The following is a 25,513-nucleotide window of genomic DNA, read 5'->3' on the forward strand; positions in this document are numbered from 1 at the left end:
GAAGACGCGAGTTTACCCGAGAAAGCAAAGGGAATGGAGCCTCTGGGAAGCTCCTACGCCCGCCGAGAAAGTCCGGAAGTTCAAAGCAGGGAGAACGTCTACTAGGTGAAAATGGACGTGCGGCGGAGAGGAGGCGCAGTACGGTGGCCGAGCCGGTTCTTTCTTAGCCGGAAGCGGCTCTTTCGGGAGGCGTGGCTTACGCGCTCCTGCCGGATACGGTAGCTGGCGGCTCGGGCAAGTGTGAAATCTCGCGCGATCGCGCTGGCGCCGTCGGGGACGGGGCGGGGCTGGCGGCGGGGGCGGGGACCCGGAGCGGGAAGATGGCGGCGGCGCAGGAGGCGGACGGGGCCGGCAGCGCCGTGGTTGCGGCCGGGGGAGGCGGCTCCGGTCAGGTACGGAGGCCGAGAGGGGCCTGAGGGGTTCTTCCCCACCCGGGGGGCCTCCCACGGGGCGTGTCCTGCCCCTTTTCGCGGGACCTGGTGCAGTGGGGGCTCCTTGCCCAGAGGGACCTTGAATACCGGGCCCAGGCGGGGCCGGGCAGCCCTGGAGGCCGGACAGTGCGGGGAGCGGGGCCCTGTTGCACGCCCGGTCCCCTGCACGCTCGCGCTGGGCGGCCACCAGCCTCTTTGCTTGAGCCGGGAGACAGTGGCGCGGAGGGACGCAGACTTACACCCAAGCGCCCTGGTTCTCTACTCTGCGATTCCAGACTCCAAGACCGTCCCTAAAGTGGACTGGCGTTTAGGATCTCCCTTGCAGTGCCTGGGATGTGGGCAACGACTGACTAGGTGGGAGTTTCCCAGCTCTGGGGAAGTCAGGTAATCATCGTGGGTAAGGGCACGGGATGTGAAGGCCGACAGACCCACTTTACAGACGGGAATCCCAGGAAGAATGAGATTAAAGCGCTTGCAGAAGGTCACCCAGGTTGAGTTTGGGATCCATTCCGTGTAGAAGTGACCAGGCATTGCTAACCCAGGGTGGTCAGGACTGGGATGGGTGTGCTTACAGCATAAACTGATCCTATGGGGGAGTTAGTCCAGGTACTGAGGATTTCTGATCCATTGCTGCCTCAACTAAACCAAAGCTGCAGAACATACTAGTTCAGGCATCCATCCTTCAGGCGTGTAGGGAATGGATGGAGTGACAGCAAGGTGCTGTCGACCCACCCACTGGGATGTCACTGACATGTGGGAGGCAGCACAAGGGAGAGGAGTGCAGGTTGAGAGGGAAGAATGAAGCTGACTTTCTGTGTGACCTTGGACAAGTTCCTTGCCTTCTTTGGGCCTTCATTTCCCCAGTGGTAAGTGAAGGGTTGCACAGAATGACCAGCCATGGGATGGGTCACAAAGATGGTTCCAGCCACGTCCTTGCCATCCGTGGAGTGGGAGAGAAGAGTGACATGAGAGAGTTACAATCCTGAATGACTGGGGTTGTGGCAAAAGTCTGTGGCAGGGACCAAGGGAACTCAGAGGAGGGGCATAAAATAGCACCTAGGGAGGACCCCAGGATGAGATTTGTGTGATAGAGCCCAGCGTGCTTGGTTTAGCATCTGTAACCGGTGCCTGGCCTGGGGACGGCCTCAGGAAGTATTTGTTGAGTTAGCTCTAGAATGAACACTCAGTCCCTTGCCATCAGGGGTTTCCCGGTGTCACCGAAGGAAGGTCTCCCCCCCCCGCAAGTTTCTGTCCATTACTGGGTGGAGGGGTGGATCAGAGAGGCTAGGGTTCAGGTTGCTCCGATTGCCGGGCTTCCAGGGACCCCCTGATTTTCTCTTGTCCCACCTCTGCTTCAAACCTTTCAAGACTTATTCCTTTGCCCTCAGGGTAAAGTACAGATTCTTTCATAAATCAAGGCCTTGTGTGATCTGAATTTTCTTCAGACTAGACTAGGATTTTTCAACCTCAGCATTTATTGACATTTTTGGTTGGTTAATTCTTTGTCGTGGGGGGCTGTCCCGTGCACGGCAGCCTGTTGAGCAGCATCCGTGACTTCTGCATGCTAGATGTCAGTGGCACGCTTACCCCTTTGCAGTTGTGGCAGTCAGAGATGTCCCAAGCACTGCTAAATGTCCCAGTTGCAAGATCACCTCTGCTTGAGAACCATTGGGTGAGAGGAGTGTCACCCACTGTGAAGCTCTTTTATTTCCAGCAGTGTGTCTTGCTTTCTCTCTCTCTCTCTTTTTTCTTTTTTTCAGATTTTATTTATTTGACAGAAAGAGACACAGTGAGAGAGGGAGCACAAGCAGGGGGAGTGGGAGAGGGAGAAGCAGGCCTCCAGCGGAGCAGGAAGCCTACTGCGGGGCTCGATCCCAGGACCCTGGGATCATGACCTGAGCTGAAGGCAGATGCTTAATGACTGAGCCACCCAGGTGCCCCTTGCTTTCTCTTCATTGCCTTTGCATCTTCTTCTCCCTTCTTTACCTGGTCGTTCCTTACTCGTTCTGTACGTCTCAGGTGTCCCTTCCTCTAGGAAACCCTCTCTGACTCTCTCAGACTGGATTAGGGCTCCCATGGCCCCATGGGCTCTCCTGTCCCAGCCCTGCTCGCTCTGGGTTATACCATCTGCCTGTCTCTTTCCCTGGACTGGGAGCCCTTGGAGGGCAGAACCAGGTCTGTCATGGTCAACCCCTTGTCCCCTACACTGCCCAGCTTGGGCACTGAGCACAGAGCAGGTGACCCGTGTTTGTGGAATCAACAGATGTTGAGGCAGAGGCTGGGCTGGGCTGAAATTCCTATGGTGGATCATGGCAGTCAGTGAGGATGTGCTGGAAAGCCTGTCTTCATGCTCCCAGCCCAGCCTCACGGTCTCAGTTGCTTCTGGGCCCCTTAGCCAGTAGTTCTGTGGATTACGTGTGAGACTGAACATGCGGGTCCCAGAGGAGGAACTGTGTCTTAGACAGTACTGTGTCCATAGCCACCATACCTTCCCCAGGCCTGTGGGGCCCTCAGCAGTCCATGCTGCTGCCAGCCTGCTTCTCCACTCAGGGTCTCCAACACAGGGCCCTCAGCTCTGCCCTTCATTCCTTCAGCTGATGTATACTGAGTCCCCACTCCATGCAAGGCCCCAGGCTAATAATGGTGGGGCTACAGCTGTGAACAGAACATCCCCTGCCCTCTTGGAGCTCATGTTCTATTTAAGGGCTGGGCAGTGGGGATAGAAAAATGGACAAGAAAACAGTGAATAAGATAAAAAAGAAATATATATAGTGGGTCGGATATTGATAAGTGCCATAGACAGAATAAAGCTGGGGAAGGGGATAAGAAGTGAGGGGTGGCTAAGAGGATTGCAATTTAAACAAGGTAGTCTGGGAAGGCCTCTCTGAGGAGGTGACTTTTTTTTTTTTTTTAAGATTTATTTACTTATTTGAGAGAGCAAGCACAAGAGCTAACTTGGGAAGGGGCAGAGGGAGGGAGAGAGAAACTTCAGCAGACTCTGCTCAGCATAGAACCCAACATGGAACTGGATGGCACGACCCTGAGATCATAAACTAAGCTGAAACCTAAGAGTCAGTTGCTTAACTGATAGGCCACCCAGGGGCCCTGAGGAGGCAACGTATGAACAAAAACTTGAAGGAGATGAGGGAGGGAGTCAGGCAGATATGGAGGGGTGGGAACCTCTCAGATAAAGGGAACAGCCAGTGCAAAGGCCCTGAGGTAACAGGTGCCTGGCTGTATGAAGGAACAGTGAGGAGGCCATGTGGCTGAAGCCAGTGAATGAGGGGAGAGGTGAGAGTAGAGAGGCAGGGAGGGGGCCAGATGAGGCCAAGACTTGGGAGGCAACCTGAAGATTTTGTGTTTACTCCAAAGGAAGTGGAAGCCACAGGAGAGTTACCTTTCTTTTGAAGTGTAACAGATCACACAACATTCACCTGTCGTCAGTATGGAGACCAGTGGCGTTTACTGTGGTCACGCTGAACAACCGTTGCCACTCGCCATCATCCAGTCCCCATCCCCTCAGAACCTTCCAGTTCCCTTTTGCAGCCACTCTGTCCCCAGCAGAGCTCCTTTTTATAACCGAGTAGCTTTCCATTATATGGATACACCCTGTTCATTCATCGAGGGGCATCAGGGTTGTGTTCGGCTATTACCAACAATGCCCCCGTGAGCATTTGTGCATAAGCTTTTGTGCATGTGTACAGTTCTCCTTTCTCTTGGGTGGAGGCCTAGGAGCGGGGCTGCTAGTTTGTATGGCAGGTGCCCATTTCACTTTTTATTTTTATTAAAAAATTTTTTAAAGGGGCATCTGGGTGGCTCAGTGGGTTAAAGCCTCTGCCTTCGGCTCTGGTCATAATCCCAGGGTCCTGGGATCAGGCGCCACATCGGGCTCTCTGCTTAGCGGGGAGCCTGCTTCCTCCTCTATCTCTCTCTGCCTGCCTCTCTGCCTACTTGTGATCTCTGTCTGTCAAATAAATAAATAAAATCTTAAAAAAAAAGAAAAAACACTCCTTTAAAAAAATTTTCTTTTTAAATATTATTTATTTGGGGGAGAGAGAGCACAAGCAGGGGGAGGGGCAGACAGAGAAGCAGTTTCTCTGCTAAGCAAGGAACCTGATGTGGGGCTCGATCCCAGGACTCTGGGATCACGACCTGAGCCGAATCAGTCGCTTAACTAACTGAGCCTCCTAGGTGCCCTGCACATTTTACTTTTTAGTTCTCTGCTGTATTTTTCTTTTCTTTTTTTTTTTTTTTTAAGATTTTATTTATTTTTGACAGAGAGAGACCACAAGTAGGCAGAGAGGCAGGCAGAGAGAGTGAGAGGGAAGCAGGCTCCCTGCGGAGCAGAGAGCCCGATGCGGGACTCGATCCCAGGACCCTGAGATCATGACCCGAGCCGAAGGCAGCGGCTTAAACCACTGAGCCACCCAGGCGCCCACTGCTGTATTTTTCAAAGTTGCAGCTCTATTTCCCCACCAGTAGTATACAGCCCATCCAGCTTCTCCAACACTCGTGATTGTCTATCATTTTGATTGTGGCCAGCATAGCAAAATGCCTTCTCTCTGCAGTTTCCATTTACGTTTCTGTGGGAGGGTCTCCAGCCAGCTTGTCTGCCAGTGCGGGTAAGAACAGACCTCAGGGTCAACCAGAGGTGGGTTCAAATCCTGGCCTGGCCTCAGCTTCTGTTTCTTTTTTTTTTTTTTTTTTAATATTTTATTTATTTGACAGAGAGAAATCACAACTAGGCAGAGAGGCAGGCAGAGAGAGAGGAGGAAGCAGGCTCCCTGCGGAGCAGAGAGCCCGATGCGGGGCTCGATCCCAGAACCCTGGGATCATGACCTGAGCCAAAGGCAGAGGCTTTAACCCACTGAGCCACCCAGGCGCCCCTCAGCTTCTGTTTCTTGATGGGAATCAGCTCAGACCTGCTGGAGGCTCTTTCTTGGTCCCTGGTGGTCCCAGGAGCAAGGCCAGCCCTGAATGAGGGGGCCCTGTGCCTGTCTCTGACCTTGCCTGCTCCCCCAGCAACTGCTTCCCTGAATTTGTCCCCCTTCCAGCATGCTCTTCACCCAAATGTCAAAAATAGCTCCTCAGGCAGGCGTCTGACTACCTGATCCAAAGTGGCTCCCCGTCCCCACCCCAAGAGCCATTCTCTGCGCCTGCGTTTTTCCTCCAGGGCACTCCCCCCCTCCCCGTTTACCGGTTTGAATGATCCTGTTGACTGTTCCATGGGGTGTTTCCCTCTGGACCCTGAGCTCCAGGAGGAGCTCCAGGGCCCAGAGCTGTCTGGCCACTGCCTAGCACAGAGCCTGGCATACAGTAGGTGCTCAGGAAATCTTTCTGTCAACACACGAAGGAAATATTTTCTGTCTCTAACACACCAGTGTTTTTACAGCCTGGCTCTTGGGTGGGAGAGAGGAAGTGACGTGCCCAAGATCTCACAGCCAAGAACTTTGGGACCCCAGAGCCCCCACCTTTTACCATCGTGATGTCCCTCATATTGGGAGATACAGGGACGAGCTCTTGCTGGTGAAGGGGACGGGATGACAAATGCCAGAAGGAGTGGGCTCGGGGCTGTGGTGGGGGGAGGTAGGCAGTGGAGGCCTGGACCTGGTGCTGGGGGCAAGCCCTTCAAGGAGCACATGTTGATTCCACAGAGCCCCTGCTCTGTGCTGGGTGGTGCTTCTGCCCAATGGTGACCATGACCGTCCTGGTCCTGCCTCTTGAAGGCTGAGTGGTGAGGGGACAGAGCTGGGAGGCAGAAGAGGACAGGATTAGGAAGCAGCAGGTGCAAGGAGAGGGGCAGGAAGAACCTTCCCATCTCGGGACCTTCCTGACATCATGAAATTCTTTGCTTCTGAGCTTCTGTTTCTGAGTGAAGGTTCTTCTTCTGGGAAGCCCTGCCTGACTTCCCTGGCCTCCCCACCTCCTTGTCATCCTGCTGCCCTTTCCTTCCTGAGTAACAGACAAGTGGGTTTGCCTCCCTGAGCCTCCATTTGCGTGACTGCTGATTGGAGATGCTCTTGGTTCTGGCCCCACAGGGCAATATGTGCTGTTTGTGGCACGGACTTCTGTTGTGGCCACACTTTGGCTGTATTTATCTGTGTCTGTTTCCTACTGCTAGGAGCCCCTGGAGGGATCAGCCCTGCACAGGACTGGCCACAGAGAAGGCCCTGTTTGCCCAGGGAAGCACCTCTCAGACAAACCCAAGCCTTACAGAATTTGGCCCTGGTCACCCTTCTCCATTATCCCCACATTGCATCCTGGGCTCTAGCTTCAGGGATCAGTGTGGACTGTCCTCACCACCAGACCATCTCTCCCCTTCCTTTCTGTACTTGCTGCCTCCTCTGCGGTGTCCCCTTGTTAAGTATTTTAGGCCTCAGCTCCAATGGTCCCTTCCTCCAGGAAGCCCTCCTTGATCTCCAGGCTGGAATAGATGTCCCTGCTAGGATCCTGTATCCCCGCCCTGTCCACTCTGGATCATCCCTGTCTGGGGACTCTTGGGCTCCCCGACTGGACTGTGATCCCAAGGAGGGTAGCACAAGGCTGTTTCGGTCACTTCTGTGTCCCCAGCGCAGAGTTGGTTTTGGGGGAGTGTTTTTGTCTTGAAGGAGTAAGATCCACCACCCTTCCTGGGTGACTTTACTCTCCATTCTCCAGTTACTGATAAGGCACCTCCTCTGTGTGCTTAGTCCTGTGCTGGGCCTTGGCGTGCAGTGGGGCCTCAGACTGCCCCATGCCTCAGGTGGCACCTTCCCTCCTGACGCGAGTCTCTGTTTCCAGCAGGTGACCAGCAATGGCAGCATCGGGAGGGATCCGCCGGTGGAGACCCAGCCGCAGAACCCACCACCCCAGCCAGCACCCAACGCCTGGCAGGTCATCAAAGGCGTGCTGTTCAGGTAAGCGGGTAGCAGTTGGTTTTGTTCACTGAAAAAAAATCAAGTAAAGAAAGCTTAAAGAAGAAAGAAAAAAGTCACTAGGTTGGACCAGCACCCTATCAGTGGAGATCTGTTTCTTTTTTTTTTTTCTTTTTTTTTTTAAAGATTTTATTTTATTCATTCGACAGATAGAGATCACAAGTAGGCAGAAAGGCAGGCAGAGAGAGAGAGAAGAGGAAGCAGGCTCCCTGCTGAGCAGAGAGCCCGACGCGGGGCTCGATCCCAGGACCCTGAGATCATGACCTGAGCCGAAGGCAGAGGCTTAACCCACTGAGCCACCCAGGCGCCCCGATCTGTTTTTTTTTTTTAATATGACAGAGTTTTCTTGTTGTGGTGGTAAAACCCCACACTATTGTGGGGTTTTGTTTGTTTGTTTTGTTTTGTTCTAAGATTTTATTTTTAAGTACTCTCTACACCCAGTGTGGGGCTTGAACCCATGACCCCAAGGTCAAGAGTCCCATCCTCTACCAACTCAGCCAGCCAGGTGTCCCTAAATATATACATTAATTTGCTAGGGCTGCTGTAACAAATGGCTCAGGCTAGGGGCAGGGGTCAGGGGGACTTAAGCTACAGAAATTTATTTCCTCACCATTCTGGAGGCTACAAGTCTGAGATCAAGGTGTCAGCATGTCTGGTTTCTTCTGAAGCTTCTGTCCTTGGCCTATAGATGGCCATTTCCTGTGTCCCTACATGGCCTTCCACTGTGTGTGTCTGTGTCCTCATCTCTTATAAGGACACCAGCCCGCCCTAGTGGCCTCACTTAGCTTTAATCACCTTTTTTTTTTTTTTTTTTTTACCTCTTTAAATAATACAAATACAGTCACTGAAGTGCTCAGGGTTGGGACTTCAGCATATGAATTGGCCTGGGACAGGGGTCAGGGGGAGGGAACAGGGACGCACACACACAGTTTAGCCACAACACGTACATTACATAAAACCTTCCCTTTTAAAACCTGTTTTTAAGTGCACAGTTGTGCAACCATCACCACCATCCATCTCCAGAACTGTCTCATCTCCCCAAACTGAAACTATGTCCATTAAGCACTTACCCTCCGTTTGCCTTCCCTCCAGCCCCTGGCACCCACCATTCTACTTTCTGTCACTATGAACTTGACTGCTCTACTTACCTCATACAACTACAGGCTGTTCATTTGTGCCTGGCTGATGGTGATCTTTGTGTGTGTGCGTTCAGATGGCTCTTTCAGCTGGGTCGTGGGAGCACAGAGTGTGCCTTCTGGAAGCTCGGCCCCTGAATGAGGCCCTGGGGAGATGCTGGGTGGGGGTGGGGAGCTATACCTGAGGCTGAGTTCTGCCTCTGCTGGCCTGGACCTGGTGACAGTTCCCTTCTCTGCTCTGGGCCTTTTTTCCCATCTGCAAAGTGGACATTTCTTTGTCCAGAGATGTATTTTAGCGAAATGTCTTTTCATTTTCACAGGCAGGCTGTGTGTTTAAGCAGACTTTTCTTTTTTTCTTTTTTAAAGATTTTATTTATTTATTTGACAGAGAGAGAGGGAACACAAGCAGGGGAAACAGGAGAGGGAGAAGCAGGCTTCCCGCTGAGCAGGGAGCCCTATGTGGGCCTCAATCCCAGGACCCTGCGATCATGACCTGAGCCAAAGGCAGATGCTTAACAACTGAGCCTTCCAGGCGCCCAGGCTTTTACTCTCCTTAGTTATGAGGAATTTCTTGGAAGAGTTGTTTGTTTGTTTATTAAGATTTTATTTAAATTCCAGTTAGTTGGGGCGCCTGGGTGGCTCAGTGGGTTAAGCCTCTGCCTTCAGCTCAGGTCATGGTCTCAGGGTGCTGGGGTCGAGCCCTGCATCGGGCTGTCTGCCTGGCGGGGAGCCTGCTTCCCCCCTCTCTGCCTGCCTCTCTGCCTACTTGTGATCTATGTCTGTCGAGTAAATAAAAATCTTTAAAGATAAATTCATTCATTCATTCATTCATTCATTCTCATTAGTTAACCTGCAGAGTATTCGTTTCAGATGTATCCTACAGTGACTCGCCAGTTCCATCCATCAGCTGGTGCTCATCCCAAGTGCGCTCCTTCAGCGCCATCACCCGTTTCTCCCATCTTTTTTTTTTTTTTTTAATATTTTATTTATTTGACAGAGAGAAATCACAACTAGGCAGAGAGGCAGGTAGAGAGGAGGAAGCAGACTCCCCGCAGAGCAGAGAGCCCAATGTGGGGCTCGATCCCAGGACCCTGAGATCATGACCTGAGCTGAAGGCAGAGGCTTTAACCCACTGAGCCACCCAGGCATCCCCGTTTCTCCCATCTTGCGCCCACCTCCCCTCTGCTAACCAGCGTGCGTTCTGTGCAATAAAGGGTCTGTTTCTTGGTTTGTCTCTCTTCCTCCCTCTCTCTTTTTTTTTCCTTTACCTCTTTCTTTTTTTTCCTTTACCTGTTTGTTTTGTTTCTTAAATGCCACAGAGGAGTGAAATCACGTGGTATTTGTCCTTCTCTGACTTACTTTGCTTAGGCTTGTACTCTAGCTCCATCCATGTTTGGCAAAGGGCCAGCTCATCCTTTTTTATGGCTGAGTAGTATTCCAGTGCGCGTGCTTACACGCACGCATCACCTCTTTGTTCATTCATCCATCAGTCGGACACTTGGGCTACTTCCAGAATTTCGCTGTTGTAAATGCTGCTGTAAACATCAGGGTGCACGTATCCCTTTGAATCAGTATTTTTGTATTCTTTGGGTAAATACCTGGTAGCACCATTGCTGGGTCTAGGGTAGTTCTGTTTTTAAATTTTGGGGGACCCTCCGTGCTGTTGTGTATAGTGGCTGCTGCCGTCTCCATTCCCACCAGCGGAGCAAGCAGCCGAGTTGTTTAAAGGAGCCCTCCCCTTGGCTGGGATGGCCTCACATGGCCGTAGCCTGCTACCAGGGAGCCTGGGAGATGCGGTCTTTATTCTGGGAAACCACGCACCCTGCTGAAAGCAGGAATTTTGTGCCTGAGGAACAAAATGGCCAACTATGTGTCTAGCTCTGGGCTGTCTTACTTGTTTGGTTTTTTTTCCCCTAAACTTATAAACTTATGAATAATAAACACTTATTGTAGAGAGTAAAATCAAAGAATACAGATGCATAGAAAAAAGAAAGTAACAGAGAAGTGTCACAGATCGGTGGCCATCCCATGAGCACACACATGCCGTTTGCCTCCAGTGAGATTGTAGACGGATGCTCACAGACAGTTGTTCAGAAGAGAGAAAAACCGAGAACAGCCTGCTTGTCTACACTGGACAAGGGGTAGGTGCCGCGGAAGTGGCTGGTAGAGTCCGACATCACGTAGGAGCGCAGGTCTGTTCCGACGTCTCAGTCCCCCCACCTCCGAACCGTGTGTGCAGGTTGGCTGGTGGTCCCTCTTGTGTCTGAGTTTCCATCTCGAGTTCAGAATCCTGCCAGTTAGCCTGCAGGTCATGAAGAGATGCTATGAGGCTCCGGTATTTGCTCAGAATTGGCCAAGATCACTTTTGTTTTTGATGTTAAAAAAAACCTTAGAAAATTACAAAGAGAAAGAGCTGGAGGAATAAAAGATAGCAGTCCACCATCCCAGATGCAGTCAGCCTTCACAGTTTGGTGGGGGCCGTGCCCGCCGGCCCCGTGTCCTCCAGTGGTGCCACCCAGGACGCGAAATTCCTCAGTGTTCTGCCCGGACTCTTGGGCGCGGTGCCTGACATGTCCCGACCTTCTTTGTGGCGGGGCCTCTGTTCCCTCTCCCTTCTCTGTTCCACTCGCCCCCGCCGCGTCCAGTAAGCACCTGGAGTTTTCTTACCTATCAGTTTCGTTTCTTTTTTCTTTTTTTCCCCATGCTCCAAGCAGCTGCGGATAAAGATTATTTTTATCTTTCCCTTCACTTTTACATAAGAGCAGCCTGTTTTACACAGTTCTGCACCTTGATTTTTTTCTCATTAACAGTATATCTTAGAAATCTTTCCACATCAGTACATAAGGGCACTTCCTTCTGATAGACATTTTTAATACAGTTCCAACTGAGGCTCATTTCCTCCCTTAGAGCCAGGCCGCACCGAGCATCCGCCTGGCTGCGGGCCCGGAGACCATCTTGTCTAGCACTCTGAAAGCGGGGTTCAGGGTTTGTTTTCAGGGGCCTGGGAACTCTCCAAAGCTTCGAGTAGATTGCATGAGAAGGGCATTTTGGGGGAGAAAGGGTGGAGTCTGGGATTCACCACCTCTTTATGGTACACCCCTGGTTACCCGGCGTGGGGAATGGGACGGGAACCGGGTGGGAAAATGAATGAGATGGGAGAGTGTTCATTCTGTCTTTTTATCTACTTAACATCTTTCTGAGCCTGGGAACGGAGGATACCTAGGTGGGGTGGGACAGAAGATCGAAAGTCTTTTTTTTTTTTTTTTTGCTGAGCCAGGAAGTTGAAAGCATTAGGGGAGTGCCAGTTCCCCTATAGGCCTGTTGTCAGAGGGTAGAGCTTCCTGGCCTGGAATGCGTGGATGGAGGCGTGTGGCCGTGTGCCGTCTAAGAGGATCCACAAAACTGGGGGCGTGCAGGTACACACAGGTGCTCTTCAGGGAACTGGGGATCTGGAATCCCTAAGACATCTGGTCCCGTCAGCCTTGTTTTACACATGGGGACCCAGAAGCCCAGAGGGAGTGGGACTCCCGCAGGCCACACATTAAGCCAGGGCCAGGCTGCCAGTGGGTGTCCTTGCTCCCACACCCTCCCTTGCCATATGTACTAAAATGGGAGCCTCTCTCGGAGGTGGAGGCTTCCCCCAAGATTACCAGTTCCAGACCTTCCTCAGCCGTGTGCATCAGGGACTTCTTGGGGGGCAGCAGATGGCTCAGTAGGGCCATGGCCCCTGAGACCCCAGACCCCAGGGCTCTGGAACTTCTACAGGCCAAGATGAGTCCCTGTGCCTGATCCTGCCTTTCCGTGTGGTTTGGGACCCACCTACACTAGAATTCCCTTGTAGTATTTTTCCATTCCGGAGAGTTTGTCTGCGTCTTTTCCTGTGATGAAACACTTCAGAAGTACTTATGAGTATGTACCAGGCTTCATTCTAGACGGTACATACTTATCACGGGTACATATATGTATGTACTTAGATAGAGATACAGATAGCCGTCCATGTATTTAATGCTTACAAACAACCCCATGAGGTAGATGGTGTCATTATTCCCATTTTAACTGGGGAGGAAACGGAGCTCTGGAGAGGTTAAGTAAGAGTCTTGCCTGAGGTCACACAGTTGACAGGAGGCAGAGCTGGGCTTTGGGTCCACGTATAGCAACTTAGAGCTGAGCGCTCAACCTCTGCTGTATTGCTTCTCGTAGTAATTAATAAGTACTCGTCTCATTTAATAATTACACAGCAGCATGTGTCTGAGTGACCTGAATTAATGCAATAGCGGTTTTCTATTTCTCTCTCATGTACTGTTCTGGACTTAGACCAGGATTCTGCAGTCTTCTGCAACCCAGATTCTTTCCTGCTTTTTGTTCGACCGTCGCTGGGTTTTACCCCTTAGCTGCATGGCCTAAGATGGCTGCTGAAGATTCAGCCATCACATCTGCCTTCTAGGAGGGAAGAAGGAATCAAGGAGGCATGCTCTCTTTAAGGACACTTTCCAAAGCCCAGCACAATACATGGTGTTTACGTCTTATTGGCCAGGACTTCACCCTGTGTCCACTCCTAGCTCTAAGCAAGGCTGGCAGCATCAATCTGGGGTCTCCTCGCACCAGGTTCAAGGCTCTGGTTGTGACTACCTGGTGCCTCCCGGGGAGGACTAGGCCCTGCCTGCCTCCCCTGGTCCTGGGTGTGGTACCACATGGGGTCTTAGCTTCTTGTATGGTAGCTCTCTAGTTACCCGATGTGGGCCCTCGGCTAGCATTTCTGTTACCCATCAACACATCTAGCAAATGTCCTCAGACACAAAAAAGAAACTTCTTTCTACTTTTTTGTTCTAGTCTTCCTTTCAGTTTTTACCTGGTAAATCTATAGTCTTGTCTATTTAGTGTTTTTAAGAACACGTACTTACATATACTCATGTGTAAACTTGATAAAGAACGTACATGAGAACATATGTGAGTGGAATATAATCTTATTATAGCAGGATATATAAATGTTGATATGTTCTTAGTATATTCATTTTTTTTTAAAGATTTTATTTATTTATTTGACAGACAGAGATCTCAAGTAGGCAGAGAGAGAGGAAGCAGGCTCCCTGCTGAGCAGAGAGCCCGATGCAGGGCTTGATCCCAGGACCCTGGGATCATGACCCGAGCCGAACGCAGAGGCTTTAACCCACTGAGCCACCCAGGCGCCCCAGTATATTCATTTTTACTAAGTTTTTCCATTTGGTTGTTTCCTTTTTTTTTTTTTTTTAAGATTTATTTATTGATTAATTTTGACAGAGAAAGAGAGCAAGCGTGCAGGTGCGCATAAGTAGGCAGAGCCGCAGGTAGAGGGAGGGAGAAAAGCAGGCTTCCCACTGAGCAGGGAGCCCGATGTGGGGCTCAATTCCAGGACCCCGGGATCATGACCTCAGCCGAAGATAGACTGTTAACAGACTGAGCCCCCCAGGCGCCCCATCCAGTTGATTGTTCTCAACAGCAGTGTTGGTCTGAATAGCCTAGGCCAATATTACTACAAATTAGGGCTAACCCTTTACTTCCTAGCCTTCTTCTCAAGCGTTCAGTTGATTTGAAGTCCTAAAATGTTGCTCTCAAAGGTGCTGCGCCTCTAAAATGCTGAGATTCCAGATTCTTAGTCTTCTCTGACTTTGGGATTCCTGGGACTTGGCATATCAGGTTTCCTAGGTCCGAGGTTGGAGGGTCTGAGTCTTGCAGCCCTGTGACCACCAGGGGCTTCTGGAGGACTCACGGGGCGGGGGTCTGTGTGAAAACGGGGGCGGCACCCCAGGTATGGCGTCTGGGGGCATCTTGTTTTCTTACCTGCCTGGTGACTACCTTCTTAGGGGCCCTCCCTCCTTGGTCGCCAGCCGCGGGTTAGGCCCCCAGCGTGTGCTGTGTCAGAAGGAGGTCAGGTGGGCCCATGTTGGAAAGAAAAGGCTTGGGACTCACCGTCCGCTCTGCTTGCTCTGCAGGATCTTCATCATCTGGGTCATCAGCAGCTGGTTCCGCCGAGGGCCGGCCCCTCAGGACCAGGCGGGCCCCGGAGGAGCCCCGCGCGTCGCCAGCCGCAACCTGTTCCCCAAAGACACTTTAATGGTAACCGCTGGCTGGGAGGCCAGACTCGGGAGACAGCTGTGTAGGGGAGGGTGTGAGGGAGTGACATGGGCAGTTGGGATGGACTGGTCCCTGGTCGCTGTCAGCTGGGCACAGGTTCGGGCTTGAGGAACTCCAGATCCATCCTTCGCCCCTGAGACCGGTGTCGCTCTAGCAGCACCCCGGGGAGAAAGTAAATTCTTTCTTCAGGTTTGTGGGGAAGAGAGAAAAGGGTTCACTCAGTTATTGAAAAACTGTTCTAATGGCATCCTCATGTAATTTATTTCCAAAGTACGTTCAGGTCTTAAAAGTTGCACAGGGAGGGGCGCCTGGGTGGCTTAGTGGGTTGAGGCCTCTGCTTCAGCTTGGGTCATGATCCCAGGGTCTTGGGATCGAGCCCCGCATCAGGCTCTCTGCTTAGCATGGAGCCTGCTTCCTCCTCTCTCTCTGCCTGCCTCTTTGCCTACTTGTGATCTCTGCTGTCAAATAAATAAATAAAATCTTAAAAAAAAAAAAAAAAAAAAGTTGCACAGGGAGAAGAAGAAAACAAGTTGCCCAGAGAGGTGCGCAGGGACGGGAAGGGAAGGAGTGGGGGAGAGAGAGGGAGCCGGGCAGAGCAGCCCTCGAGAGCGAGAAGAGGGAGGCGCATGCTGTCCTGCCGGGTCCCAAGGGGCCGGGGCTTGGGGTTCAAGAGCCCCCACAGTGAGTGCCCAGACCCCAGTAATGGAGACTTCTCCTGCCTCTCGCTTCTCTGCAGCTCTGGGAACCTCGACTGCACAGCATGCCAGTTAGCGGGGGCGACCTTTGCTCAGAGAGGCTGTCCGAGGGCCTTCAGGGCTCTGTTCAGAGATGGCCACGGGTGCCTGAGAAGGAAGGGTGCTGAGAGCTGGTTCTCCATTCTCCCAGCTTTTCCGGAGTCCGTTAACCCCTTCGCAGCTCTCTGCTGGGTGTTCTCCGTGAGCCTGCAGAGCTCTGACCAAGCAGGCTGTAAGAGAAGGGAGAAGAAGGGAGAAGACCTTTCAAGGAGACCTGATCCCTTCTTTTTTTTTTTTTTTTTTTAAAGATTTTATTTATTTATTTGACAGAGAGATCACAAGTAGGCAGAGAGGCAGGCAGAGAGAGAGGGGGGAGCAGGCTTCCTGCCGTGCAGAGAGCCCGATGCGGGACTCGATCCCAGGACCCTGAGATCATGACCTGAGCCGAAGGCAGCGGCTTAACCCACTGAGCCACCCAGGCGCCCCTTCTTTTTTTTTTTTAATATTTTATTTATTTATTAGACAGAGATTACAAGTAGACAGAGGGGCAGGCAGAGAGAGACGAAGGGAAGCAGGTTCCCTGCTGAGCAGAGAGCCCAATGCAAGGCTTGATCCCAGGACCCTGGGATCATGACCTGAGCTGAAGGCAGAGGCTTTGAGCCACCCAGGCGGCCCAACTTGATCCCTTCCGACCCCAAATTCTACCTTTGTTTTGTTTTTAAAGTAAAAACAATGGGGCTCGAATTCAGTTTGCATGCCCTACCGACCAAGCCCATCAGGTGCCGAGCCCGAATTCTAACCGGCAGGCCAGTCATCCTTCCAGGGTTTTTTTGCTCATGGATGCCACAGACTCAGACCAGGACAGCCGTGGTGGGGGGTGGAGGAAAGAGACACTGGGTTCTCCGCCCAGGCTGCTGTTCTTCCCGGCCCCCTCTCCACTCCCCGCGCACAATCGGTCATCTTAGTGTGCTGACTGCTGCCCCGGCTCTTGGTCTGCTCGCTCTTCGGCCGCCATCCGAGGCCCTTAGTAGCCTCCCTGAGCTCCCTCCCTGCCCTGGTCCCCTGCCTGCAGAACCTGCACGTGTACATCTCCGAGCACGAGCACTTTACAGACTTTAACGCCACGTCAGCGCTCTTCTGGGAACAGCACGACCTCGTGTACGGCGACTGGACTAGCGGCGAGAACTCTGACGGCTGCTACGAGCACTTCGCGGAGCTCGACATCCCACAGGTGCGGGCGGCTCCCGGACTTGGGCTCCAGGGCTGTGCTGCTCCTGCTGGAGGGCCTCTTCTTGAACCGGCTCCTGGTCCTGCAGCTCGAGTTCGGGCTCTGAGCCTAGGGCTGCTGCCGTTCCCATGGTCTGTGACCACAGGGAGGCCCTGGAGGTCTCTGGGCCTTGGCCACCCCATCTGAAAAATAGAAATAGGGTTGGAATTGGCCTCGGATCCTCCCAGCTACCTCCAAGGGCGTGTAAACCTGTGCTTTAAACCAGGAAACGATTAGGAACTGACCTTGGGGGTGGACCAGGCAGCCCTCTTTGAAAGTAGTAGTTAATACCAATGGAGCACTTACTGTGTAGGGCATCAAGCTAGGCCGACCGATGGGAACCTCCCTGCTGCCTTAGGAAGTGGCCCCTATTCTCTCTGTTTGACTGACTGATAAGGAAACTGAAGTACAGAGAGCTTGGGTGACATTTAAGGTCAGAGATCTTGTGAGAGATTTGAACTCAGGTGCTCTGGACTCTGGCATCTCCAGGCTCAATTCCTGCCTCCTCCAGGAAGCCTTCCTTGACTGTCAAGCTCAGGCAGTGGACCCTCTCTGGGCTTCTGCATCCAGGCCTGTGCACTCTGGGTTGTCACTCCCAGAGCTGGTTTGGTCACTGTTGTGTCCCCAGCTCTGCTCAGCATGGGACCAGTACATCAGCAAATACACCAGTCAGTGAATATGATGAATCAGTGGGTGTTGCTATCTCTTTGGGGTTATGCTCTCATTCACTTCTCCCCAGCAGGTCTTCTCCTCGGCCCCTGGGAGCAGGGGGCATGTCTGCTCCGTCTGGGTGCCTGGAAGCAGGGTCTGGGCTCCCATCTTTCTGAGGCAGGTGGGATAACTCTGCCCAGGGCGGTTCCACCAAGACCTCCAGCCAGCCTCCAGAGCCCTCCCTGAGATGTGATCCCAGGAAGGGCAGCAAGCTGGATGGTGGAAGCCATTCCCAAGCATGCCAGCCTAACCCCCCTTCCCAGCTTTGGGGCGGGAGGTGGCTCAGTTGTGGCTGATTTTAATTCACTATTTGCATTTCCCATGCAGAGCCACAGGGGAAGCACCAGGTTTGGTCAGAAGTGAAAGGGCGGAGGGGTGGGGGTGTGGAGCCTGGCCAGAGCCTTTCCCCGGGTTTCTGTGGGAAAAGCAAGACAGGCAGGGGAAACAGCCTAGGACTGGCTCCTTCGGATGTCAGATGTCAGTGGGCTCTCGGCTAGAGGGGTGGTCTCCAGCTGGATGTTACCCTGTCCTGGGTGATTTAGGGAAGCTTAGTGTATAAGAGTTATTAGATCAAGAGAGTAGGTGGAGCGTGGGCTTGGGATTGGCTGGTTTGCATTCAAAAGATGTGTTCAAAGGTGGGTGAGTTGTTTCTAGGAATTCGGAGCCCTGGAAGGGGCAAGTCTCCCCAACCAGCTAAGAACCCCTCCTCCCTCCCCCAACCCCATCACCCCTCCACACACACCGTCCCAAGATGTTAAAACAGTAAAATATACAAAATATGATGAGCACAGAGGTGGGCTTAAAAGGCAGGGAAGTGAGGGGGACGAGTAAATCCAAGTTCTGAACGGAGCTCCAATTGGCCTCGGCCGTCCCCTCGGGGCCCCTGGCAAGTGGCCACCCTCTTGGCTTTCCTCATCTGTAACAGGTGGAGGTGAGACTAGTCCCGGTCCCAGGGAGATGGTAGGTGACAGGCACAGGCAAAGCGGGGGACACAGATGGGGAGAGGCAGAGCCGCACAGGAGCCCACAGACTGGGTTCATATCCGCTCATTCACCATGTTACACAATCCCTGCGTGAGGCCTGTAGCCTCGTCTGGAAAATGGGGGTCGTCACACCACGCGAAGTGTCAAGCTTACATGCGTCAGGTACACAAATGTGAGCGTGCTGGGTTTGGTGGGGACCACCTGAAGTGCCTGCAGCACGGCCCTGGCCTTCATTTTACTGTCGAGCGGGGTGATTACTGGCGTTTATCGACCTCCTGGGTGCTCTTGGATAGTCTTCCCAGCGCTGCTTACCTGCAGGGCGCAGGCAGGCATGGAGGCCTGGCTGGGTGAGGTGGAGCCTGGGGTTCCCACAGCCAGCGTGTGCTCCTGCCTTGACTCCAGTCTCAGAGGGTCTGACGTGAGCCGTTTGCTCTCGGTCGCTCAGCTCCATGGCCCACCCAAGCGCTCAGTCCCAGGGAGCCCGGGGTGGTGAGGCTGCGGGGCCTGGTGCTGGAAGGGGCTTCAGCGTGTCCTTTCTCCCTGTTGGCCCGCCTTGCAGAGCGTGCAGCAGAATGGCTCCATCTACATCCACGTCTACTTCACCAAGAGTGGCTTCCACCCAGACCCCCGGCAGAAGGCCCTCTACCGCCGGCTCGCCACGGTCCACATGTCACGGAGTAAGCACCAGGGCTGTGCGGCGGGGAAACCGCCCCTGTGCCAGGCCCACCAGGGCAGGTGGGAGGCCCTGGCCCAGGGAGGCTGGGGTCAGTGGGCTGGGCTTGAGCCCCATCTACCCTCTGTGCCTCTGTAGACACCTGTGCGTGGACGGGAGAGGAGGCAAAGAGCAGGCAGAGAAAGGGACTGTTGAGGGGCAGGGGGCAGTGTTCCTAGAAGAGTGGGGCCGGCTCATGCTTGCTGCCAGGCCTGGTCAGAGTAGACACTCAAGGATGGTCTGTGAAGGAACAACAGAAGAAGTGAGCAGGGCAGACAGGACGGCCTCAGCGCCGCTGGATCCAGTGTGAGGTCTGTAAATGCGTCTGTGTTACCCCAGACCGCGTGAACACGAGCTGCGCAAATGTGCCTCCCGGGTGGCCCGTTCGTCGGGTCCCGTGTGAGGGCACTGCAAGGGCCGTGCAGCCAGACGAGGTCTGCCCTTCTCTCTCTGGCTGGCCACCTGGCCATCCCAACTGCAAGCACAAACCTCAGGGACTGTGAGTGACCCCAGGAAGCCTTGGGTCAGGGCGAACCGTTTGCGACCCCTGACATGGCCCAGCAGCGACCGGGGGTTTTCTCTGCCCAGAGCATCGCGTTCTGTTTCATCTGTTCTTGTACAGCCGTGGTTCAAAATTCAAGTAATTCAACAAGACCGTGCAAGTCCTCTGTCTCCTGTTCACCCCTCGCCTCCCCCTCCCGCCCCACCCCACAACAGCCACCGCCCTCAAGCTCCCGTCACTGTTTCTCTGCTGCGTAACCTCTGGAGCTCCCCTAGACCAGCCCTTACTGCAGTTGCTTGGTTTTTCAGTTTGATGTATTTTCTCTGGACTTCCCCCTTTGGAAGAGAGAACCCCAACCCAGGAAGGCGATTTTGAGGAGCTAAATATTCAGTGTTTAGGTGCTTTGGAGGACGTGGCATCGGAGTCCTTTTCCCCTTCCAGTCCAACTTCTCCTTTGGATCAGTCGTGGTCGTGTCCTTTTCCTCCCTCTTTGTCCTTGAGTCCACTGTCTCCTGACTGGCAGCCCTGGGGATCTCTCGCCATGCTTGCTTTTCAGCACATCTAGAGAGTCAATCAGCGGCTCCCTCAGAAAGTTCCCGTTGCCCCGCCATGAATCCCGTATGCCCGCCTCGCTTTTGTTTCCTTGCGCCTGGGGATTTAGTTGTCACCCCTCCAGCTGTTTCTGTGCGCGGCCATGATAGATGTGCCTCTGCGTGGGTGGGTTAGGCCTTCCCTAACTTTGGGGGTATAAAAATATCCCAAAGGATGATAATTTTTTTTTTTAAAGATTTTATTTATTTATTTGACAGAGAGAGATCACAAGTAGGCAGAGAGGCAGGCAGAGAGAAAGGAGGAAGCAGGCTCCCCACGGAGCAGAGAGCCCGATGCGGGGCTCGATCCCAGGACCCCGAGATCATGGCCTGAGCCGAAGGCAGCGGCTTAATCCACTGAGCCACCCAGGCGCCCCTAGGATGATAATTTTTTCATTGTTCTCTGTAGTGGACAAAACAGTTGGTGAACCTGTATCAGCCTCCACGGCTGGTCTGGAAAAGTCCCCTGTGTGTGCCGAGCCCTATTCTATGAGCGTGTCTGTGGGGTGTGATCTGTAGGATGATCTGCCCAGGTGGCTTCCATTGGCGGGGTCTGTAGGCAGAGGCGAGCACAGCCAAGTGTGGCTTGCACGGGTAGTCTCCACAGCCACGGTCCCATGAGCAGCGTGGAGCAGGGATCCTGCTTAAATGTGCTTGACGCCTCAGATGTTGCCTTGGCCGTGACCCAGAGGAGTGGCTGCTCCCTGGCATCCCATGTGCCCCCAGTCGACGCCACTGTTCTCTTCTGTGGTTCATCCTTTGGTGAGCATGGTTTGTAGCAAGGCGTGGTTGAGGTCACATCCATGGTCAGTGTGACACATGTTGACATGGTCTGCAAAGGAGGATCTGCAGCCCCTGGACCCGAAAAGCCCACTAGGATCCTCCTTCTCTTGTTTCTCATCTGGGACCTCTTGGAGCAGGACGTGAAGAGACTCCTAGCTGGCCACATGCCGAGTCCAGAGGGAAGAACGAGAATATGGGATCAGAGAAGCTCCGGTTCTCCCCAAAGGGCCCGTAGTCAGTACCTAGAGCAGCATGGTCCCATAGATACAACGCCAGCCCCGCACATCCGTTACGCACTCTAGTTAGTGGCCACTGAAGTCAATATGTTGTCATTTCAACATGTAATCAGTGTAAAAAATTAGCGAGATACCTTACATTCTTCTTTGCATTAAGTTTCGAAGTCCACTGTATGTTTTGCGCTCACAGCAGATCTTGGTTCAGACTAGCCACATGGTCAGTGTCCGTAGCCTCATGTGGCCACGACTTTACTGGCTGGTACGGTTCTAGAAGCTGTAACTCCGAGAAAAGGCGATTCTTCCCCCTGACAGAAACCAGGTCTACCTCATGTTACTATCCAGTCTGAATGCCCCCCAGTTGTAGAATGTTCTCCACTTAAGCCAAAGCCTCTCTGATCCTGGGGCTGGGCTGTGCACAGCTCCTCCCTTTCGCGGACAGCCTCTCCCAGGTGTGGAACAGCAGCAGAGCGTGTCCCCCTGCAAGGTTTCCTCCAGGATGCCCACCCTCTGGTGTTTCCTGTGCTCCCCAGAGGTGGGGGCAGGGTCTCACATGAACAAACATGGTAGAAGTGGGGGGTAGCGTTCATGTTAACAAGAAAGAGCAGCACACCCTGGGCTGAAACTGAAGCCCAATTCCTGGAAGCATTTTTGAACTTGAGCTCATCCATAGACTCCAAAAGCCCCAAACCCTGGTTTGGGGCGGTGGGGGGTGGGTGGGAGGGATCTGGGCCCTGTAGTTTGCGGAGATCCTTGTGGTTTGCGGAAGTGTAACGGGCAGGGACTAACGGGCAGGGACACTGCCTGGCTGTGCTCTTCACAGTGGTCCTGCCAAGAGGGGGCGGTGCTTTGAACCCCCCTCCCCAGAGGAGGGACTAAAACCAGGGAAGTGACCTACTCACCAGTGTCCCTCAGGGAGACAGAGCCAGGATGTGACCCCGGAGCCCCTGCTCCTGGCCAGCTCCCTTTCCCATTTCCCCATCTCTCCCGGCCCCAGAGGGGCAAGATGAAGTCACCAAGGGGCAGGCCTTGGTTCATCTTAGCATAAGGAAGAGCTGAAAAGTACCAGGCCAGGGTGGTGGAGGGGAGATGGGACATAAGCAAGTACTGGCCTCCTGTAGCCCACCTGGTCCCCGCAAGAGGAAGTGCGGCGCACTCCTGGCTCGGGAGTCACTGTGTAGTATTTCTCACATTGGTGGCTTGGGCCTTGTCCAGAGCTGTCCACAGCTCTGTTACTCATGGGTTCTACTTGTCAGTTGTGGGGTTCACGGACTGGAGCAGGCAGAGAGCAGACAAGCCAGCTGATGGGGAGGCGAACTTGGGTCTGGGATAAAAAGCTGGCGCCTGGGTGGCTCAGTGGGTTAAGCCTCTGCTCAGGTCGTGATCTCAGGATTCTGGGATCAAGCTCCGCATCGGGCTTTCTGCTCAGCAGGGAGCCCGCTTCCCCCTCTCTCTGTCTGCTTCTCTGCCTGCTTGTGATCTCTGTCAAATAAATAAATCTTAAAAAAAAAAAAGTAGTGAGGGATGGGGCACCTGGGTGGCTCAGTGGGTTAAAGCCTCTGCCTTCGGCTCAGGTCATGATCCCAGGGTCCTGAGATCGAGCCCCGCATCGGACTCTCTGCTCTGCGGGGAGTCTGTTTCCTCCTCTCTCTCTTCCTGCCTCTCTGCCTGCTTGTGATCTCTGTCTGTCAAATGGATGGATAAAACCTTTAAAAAAAAAAAAAAAGTAGTGAGGGAGATGGGAAATGGTGAGTGGGGCAGGCAGGGAAGCCTGCAGAAGAGGAGGAGTTCACCAGGGACCAGAGGGCCTTGAAGGAGCCCACCGGGAAGGTTCTGGCTGTGGTGGATGCGTGCCAGGGAGATGGAGCCACACCTCCAAAGGCCCAGGGCTGGCAGATTTGAGGAAGGAGGTGGGCTAACAAGGATAGCAGTGGGGCCACGGTGAGCATCGCAGATGCTCTGCTTGGGGAGCGGGAGCCTTCTGGGCTTCTGGAGCAGTAGGACGTGAGCAGACACTTTGTTTTAGAGAATGGTTGTTTGTGTGGAGAGCAGGTCGTGGGGACAAGAGCGGCCACCAGGAGTCTGGTGAGGACTGTGACCATCGGGAGGGGGATGCCGTGGCTGGCCCGCGGTGGGGCCCCGTTGGTTGGAGGAGTGGTTGGAGGTGAGACACGTGCTGCGGGCTGTCCCTGGAACGGCCAGTGGAACGTTTGGAGCAGATTCTGCGGAGAGGAGACGCCAGGTTTTTGCCTGGGGCAGTTGGGCAGGTGTTGGTGTCCCTGCCAAGATGGTGAAACGGATGGGATGAGGTCCAAGAGGGCAGCTCAGGCTCTCCGGCTCCCGTTGCTGTCCCCTTGTTTTGGGGTGCTAGAGTGCAGCCAGGAGACGAGCGAGTGGCTGGTGCCAGCTCTCCTGCCTGCCCTCTTGCCTCCGCCTCCCTCCCACAGTGATCAACAAATACAAGCGCCGGCGATTCCAGAAAACCAAGAACCTGTTGACGGGAGAGACAGAAGCTGACCCAGAAATGATCAAGGTGAATGTGAGCGGGGCCGTGGGGCCTTGGGCAAGTGTCTGGGCCCTTCACAGCCCCGCAGCCAGCCCCCGGGGTTCCCCTTGGGCACTGCCATGGAGCAGAGCCGCTGTGGGGGCTGGGTCAGGCTGCCTCACCGGCAGGGGCGCACTCTCCTCTCTGGAAGCTGGGTGGGAATCCAGGGCAACTCTCAGGACAGGGCGGCTCTGGGTGAGGGCGTGGCAGCCAGCAGCCACGCAGCAGGCGGCTTCCCACCAGCCCCAGCGAGAAGGTCCTGTCACCGTTCCCATCTTCAGACAAGGAGACTTGGCCCAAGTATCACATCCAGGATACGGTGGGCCCCAGAGCCGGCGGCTGATAGTGGGCCCAGAGCAGGAATCCTACATGGCAGGCTGGGGGCGCTGGGGTGTGAACCTGCGCTGGCACCGAGAGCCTTCCTTTCTCCGTGGCGAGGGGAGGGATGGGACGGGAGGCGTGGCCCCCAAGCACAGGCTGCATGTGGGTTCCACATCCGTGCTGTCACGAGGCCGGGCTTCGCAGCCTGGCATGTGACCCCGTCCATATCCTTGGGCCTCAGTGTCCTGCTCTGTTAGGTGGCTGGGGGAAGGGCATGGGGAGATGCTGAGGCCAGCCTGGGGATTATCTGGGGTAAGCCCTTGGCCGGCTCTCACTGTGGGGCAACCGTCACTGTGGGGGTTGCCCTTCTGCTGTTGTAATGTCATGGGAGCCTGCAGGGAGAAGTGGGAAGGGGCCTTGGAGGCCTCCCTCCCCCAACCCCGCCTCACCCCATCTTTTCTCAGAGGGCTGAGGACTACGGGCCTGTGGAGGTGATCTCCCACTGGCATCCCAACATCACCATCAACATCGTGGACGACCACACGCCGTGGGTAAAGGGCAGCGTGCCACCGCCTCTGGACCAGTGTGAGCCCCATACCCCTAGGCCCTAGCCCTGACTCCCTGTGCGATCTGCCTGGTCTCTACCACTCCCCCGCTCCCCGCCTGCCCCCCCCCCCCCGCACTTGTCTGTTTCTCCTCCCCCTCCTGTACTTCCCGGTGACCCCCGCACAAACCCATCCTCTGGCAATCTCACCTGGCCCATGAGCTGTGGCCAACTTTGGAAGTTAGGACGGCATTCCTGAGAAACCTGGATTCCTAACTTCTCTTACAAAACCCTGATATGTGGCCATCGCAGGGCAGCCGTGGGTTGGAGCCGAGTCACAGACAGCCCCTTCAGGTGGGGCCTGTCTGACCCTCTCTACCCTGTCCCCTCCATGGAGGTCAAGCAGCTCTTCAGCTCCCTATGGTGTAGCTGAGAAGCGTCCCCTGTTCTCTGGTCTCTGTCAGAGGTCCCCAGGGACATCTGAATCTGCCACCTTTGGCCTTGGAGGCCCAAGGGATGTCTCCACCCTCTTGGGTGCCAGCGGCCTCCAGCCCCGCTGAGCGGTGCCCCTGCCCCACGTGCCCACAGATGTGAAGTTCGATGCTGTGAGTGGGGACTACTACCCCATCATCTACTTCAACGACTACTGGAACTTGCAGAAGGACTACTATCCCATCAACGAGAGCCTGGCCAGCCTGCCACTCCGCGTCTCCTTCTGCCCGCTCTCACTCTGGCGCTGGCAGCTCTACGCCGCCCAGAGCACCAAGTCGCCCTGGAATTTCCTAGGGGACGAACTGTATGAACAGTCAGATGAGGAGCAGGACTCGGTGAAGGTGAGGCCGGACGGGGGCTTTCCAGCCCCTTCCTGGGCTACACGAGGGGAAGGGGAAGTGGCCCGCCAGCAGCCTGGGGACCTCCAGGCCAACCTCCCTGCCCAGTTTCACAACCTCCCGGGCCCCCTCCCCACAGCAGGCCCCGGCTGGCTCTGGCAGCCCT

At 54.2% G+C, this 25,513-nt stretch overlaps 1 protein-coding gene across 1 annotated transcript in view; it reads left to right on the forward strand.

Moving 5' to 3' along the window:
* The first annotated feature begins 265 nt into the window (after window positions 1–265).
* Window positions 266–25,513, forward strand: part of CLPTM1 (CLPTM1 regulator of GABA type A receptor forward trafficking) — a 30,485-nt gene continuing 5,237 nt past the window's right edge. Inside the window, exons 1-8 of the mRNA XM_045987940.1 lie at window positions 266–392; window positions 7,215–7,327; window positions 14,451–14,574; window positions 16,399–16,557; window positions 18,847–18,964; window positions 23,555–23,640; window positions 24,438–24,558; window positions 25,106–25,350. Coding sequence (XP_045843896.1) covers window positions 321–392; window positions 7,215–7,327; window positions 14,451–14,574; window positions 16,399–16,557; window positions 18,847–18,964; window positions 23,555–23,640; window positions 24,438–24,558; window positions 25,106–25,350 — 1,038 coding nt within the window. The 5' untranslated portion in view covers window positions 266–320. The remainder of the gene's footprint in view (window positions 393–7,214; window positions 7,328–14,450; window positions 14,575–16,398; window positions 16,558–18,846; window positions 18,965–23,554; window positions 23,641–24,437; window positions 24,559–25,105; window positions 25,351–25,513) is intronic.

Source organism: Meles meles, chromosome 19 (genome assembly GCF_922984935.1).
Source record: "Meles meles chromosome 19, mMelMel3.1 paternal haplotype, whole genome shotgun sequence".
Taxonomy (NCBI): domain Eukaryota; kingdom Metazoa; phylum Chordata; class Mammalia; order Carnivora; family Mustelidae; genus Meles; species Meles meles.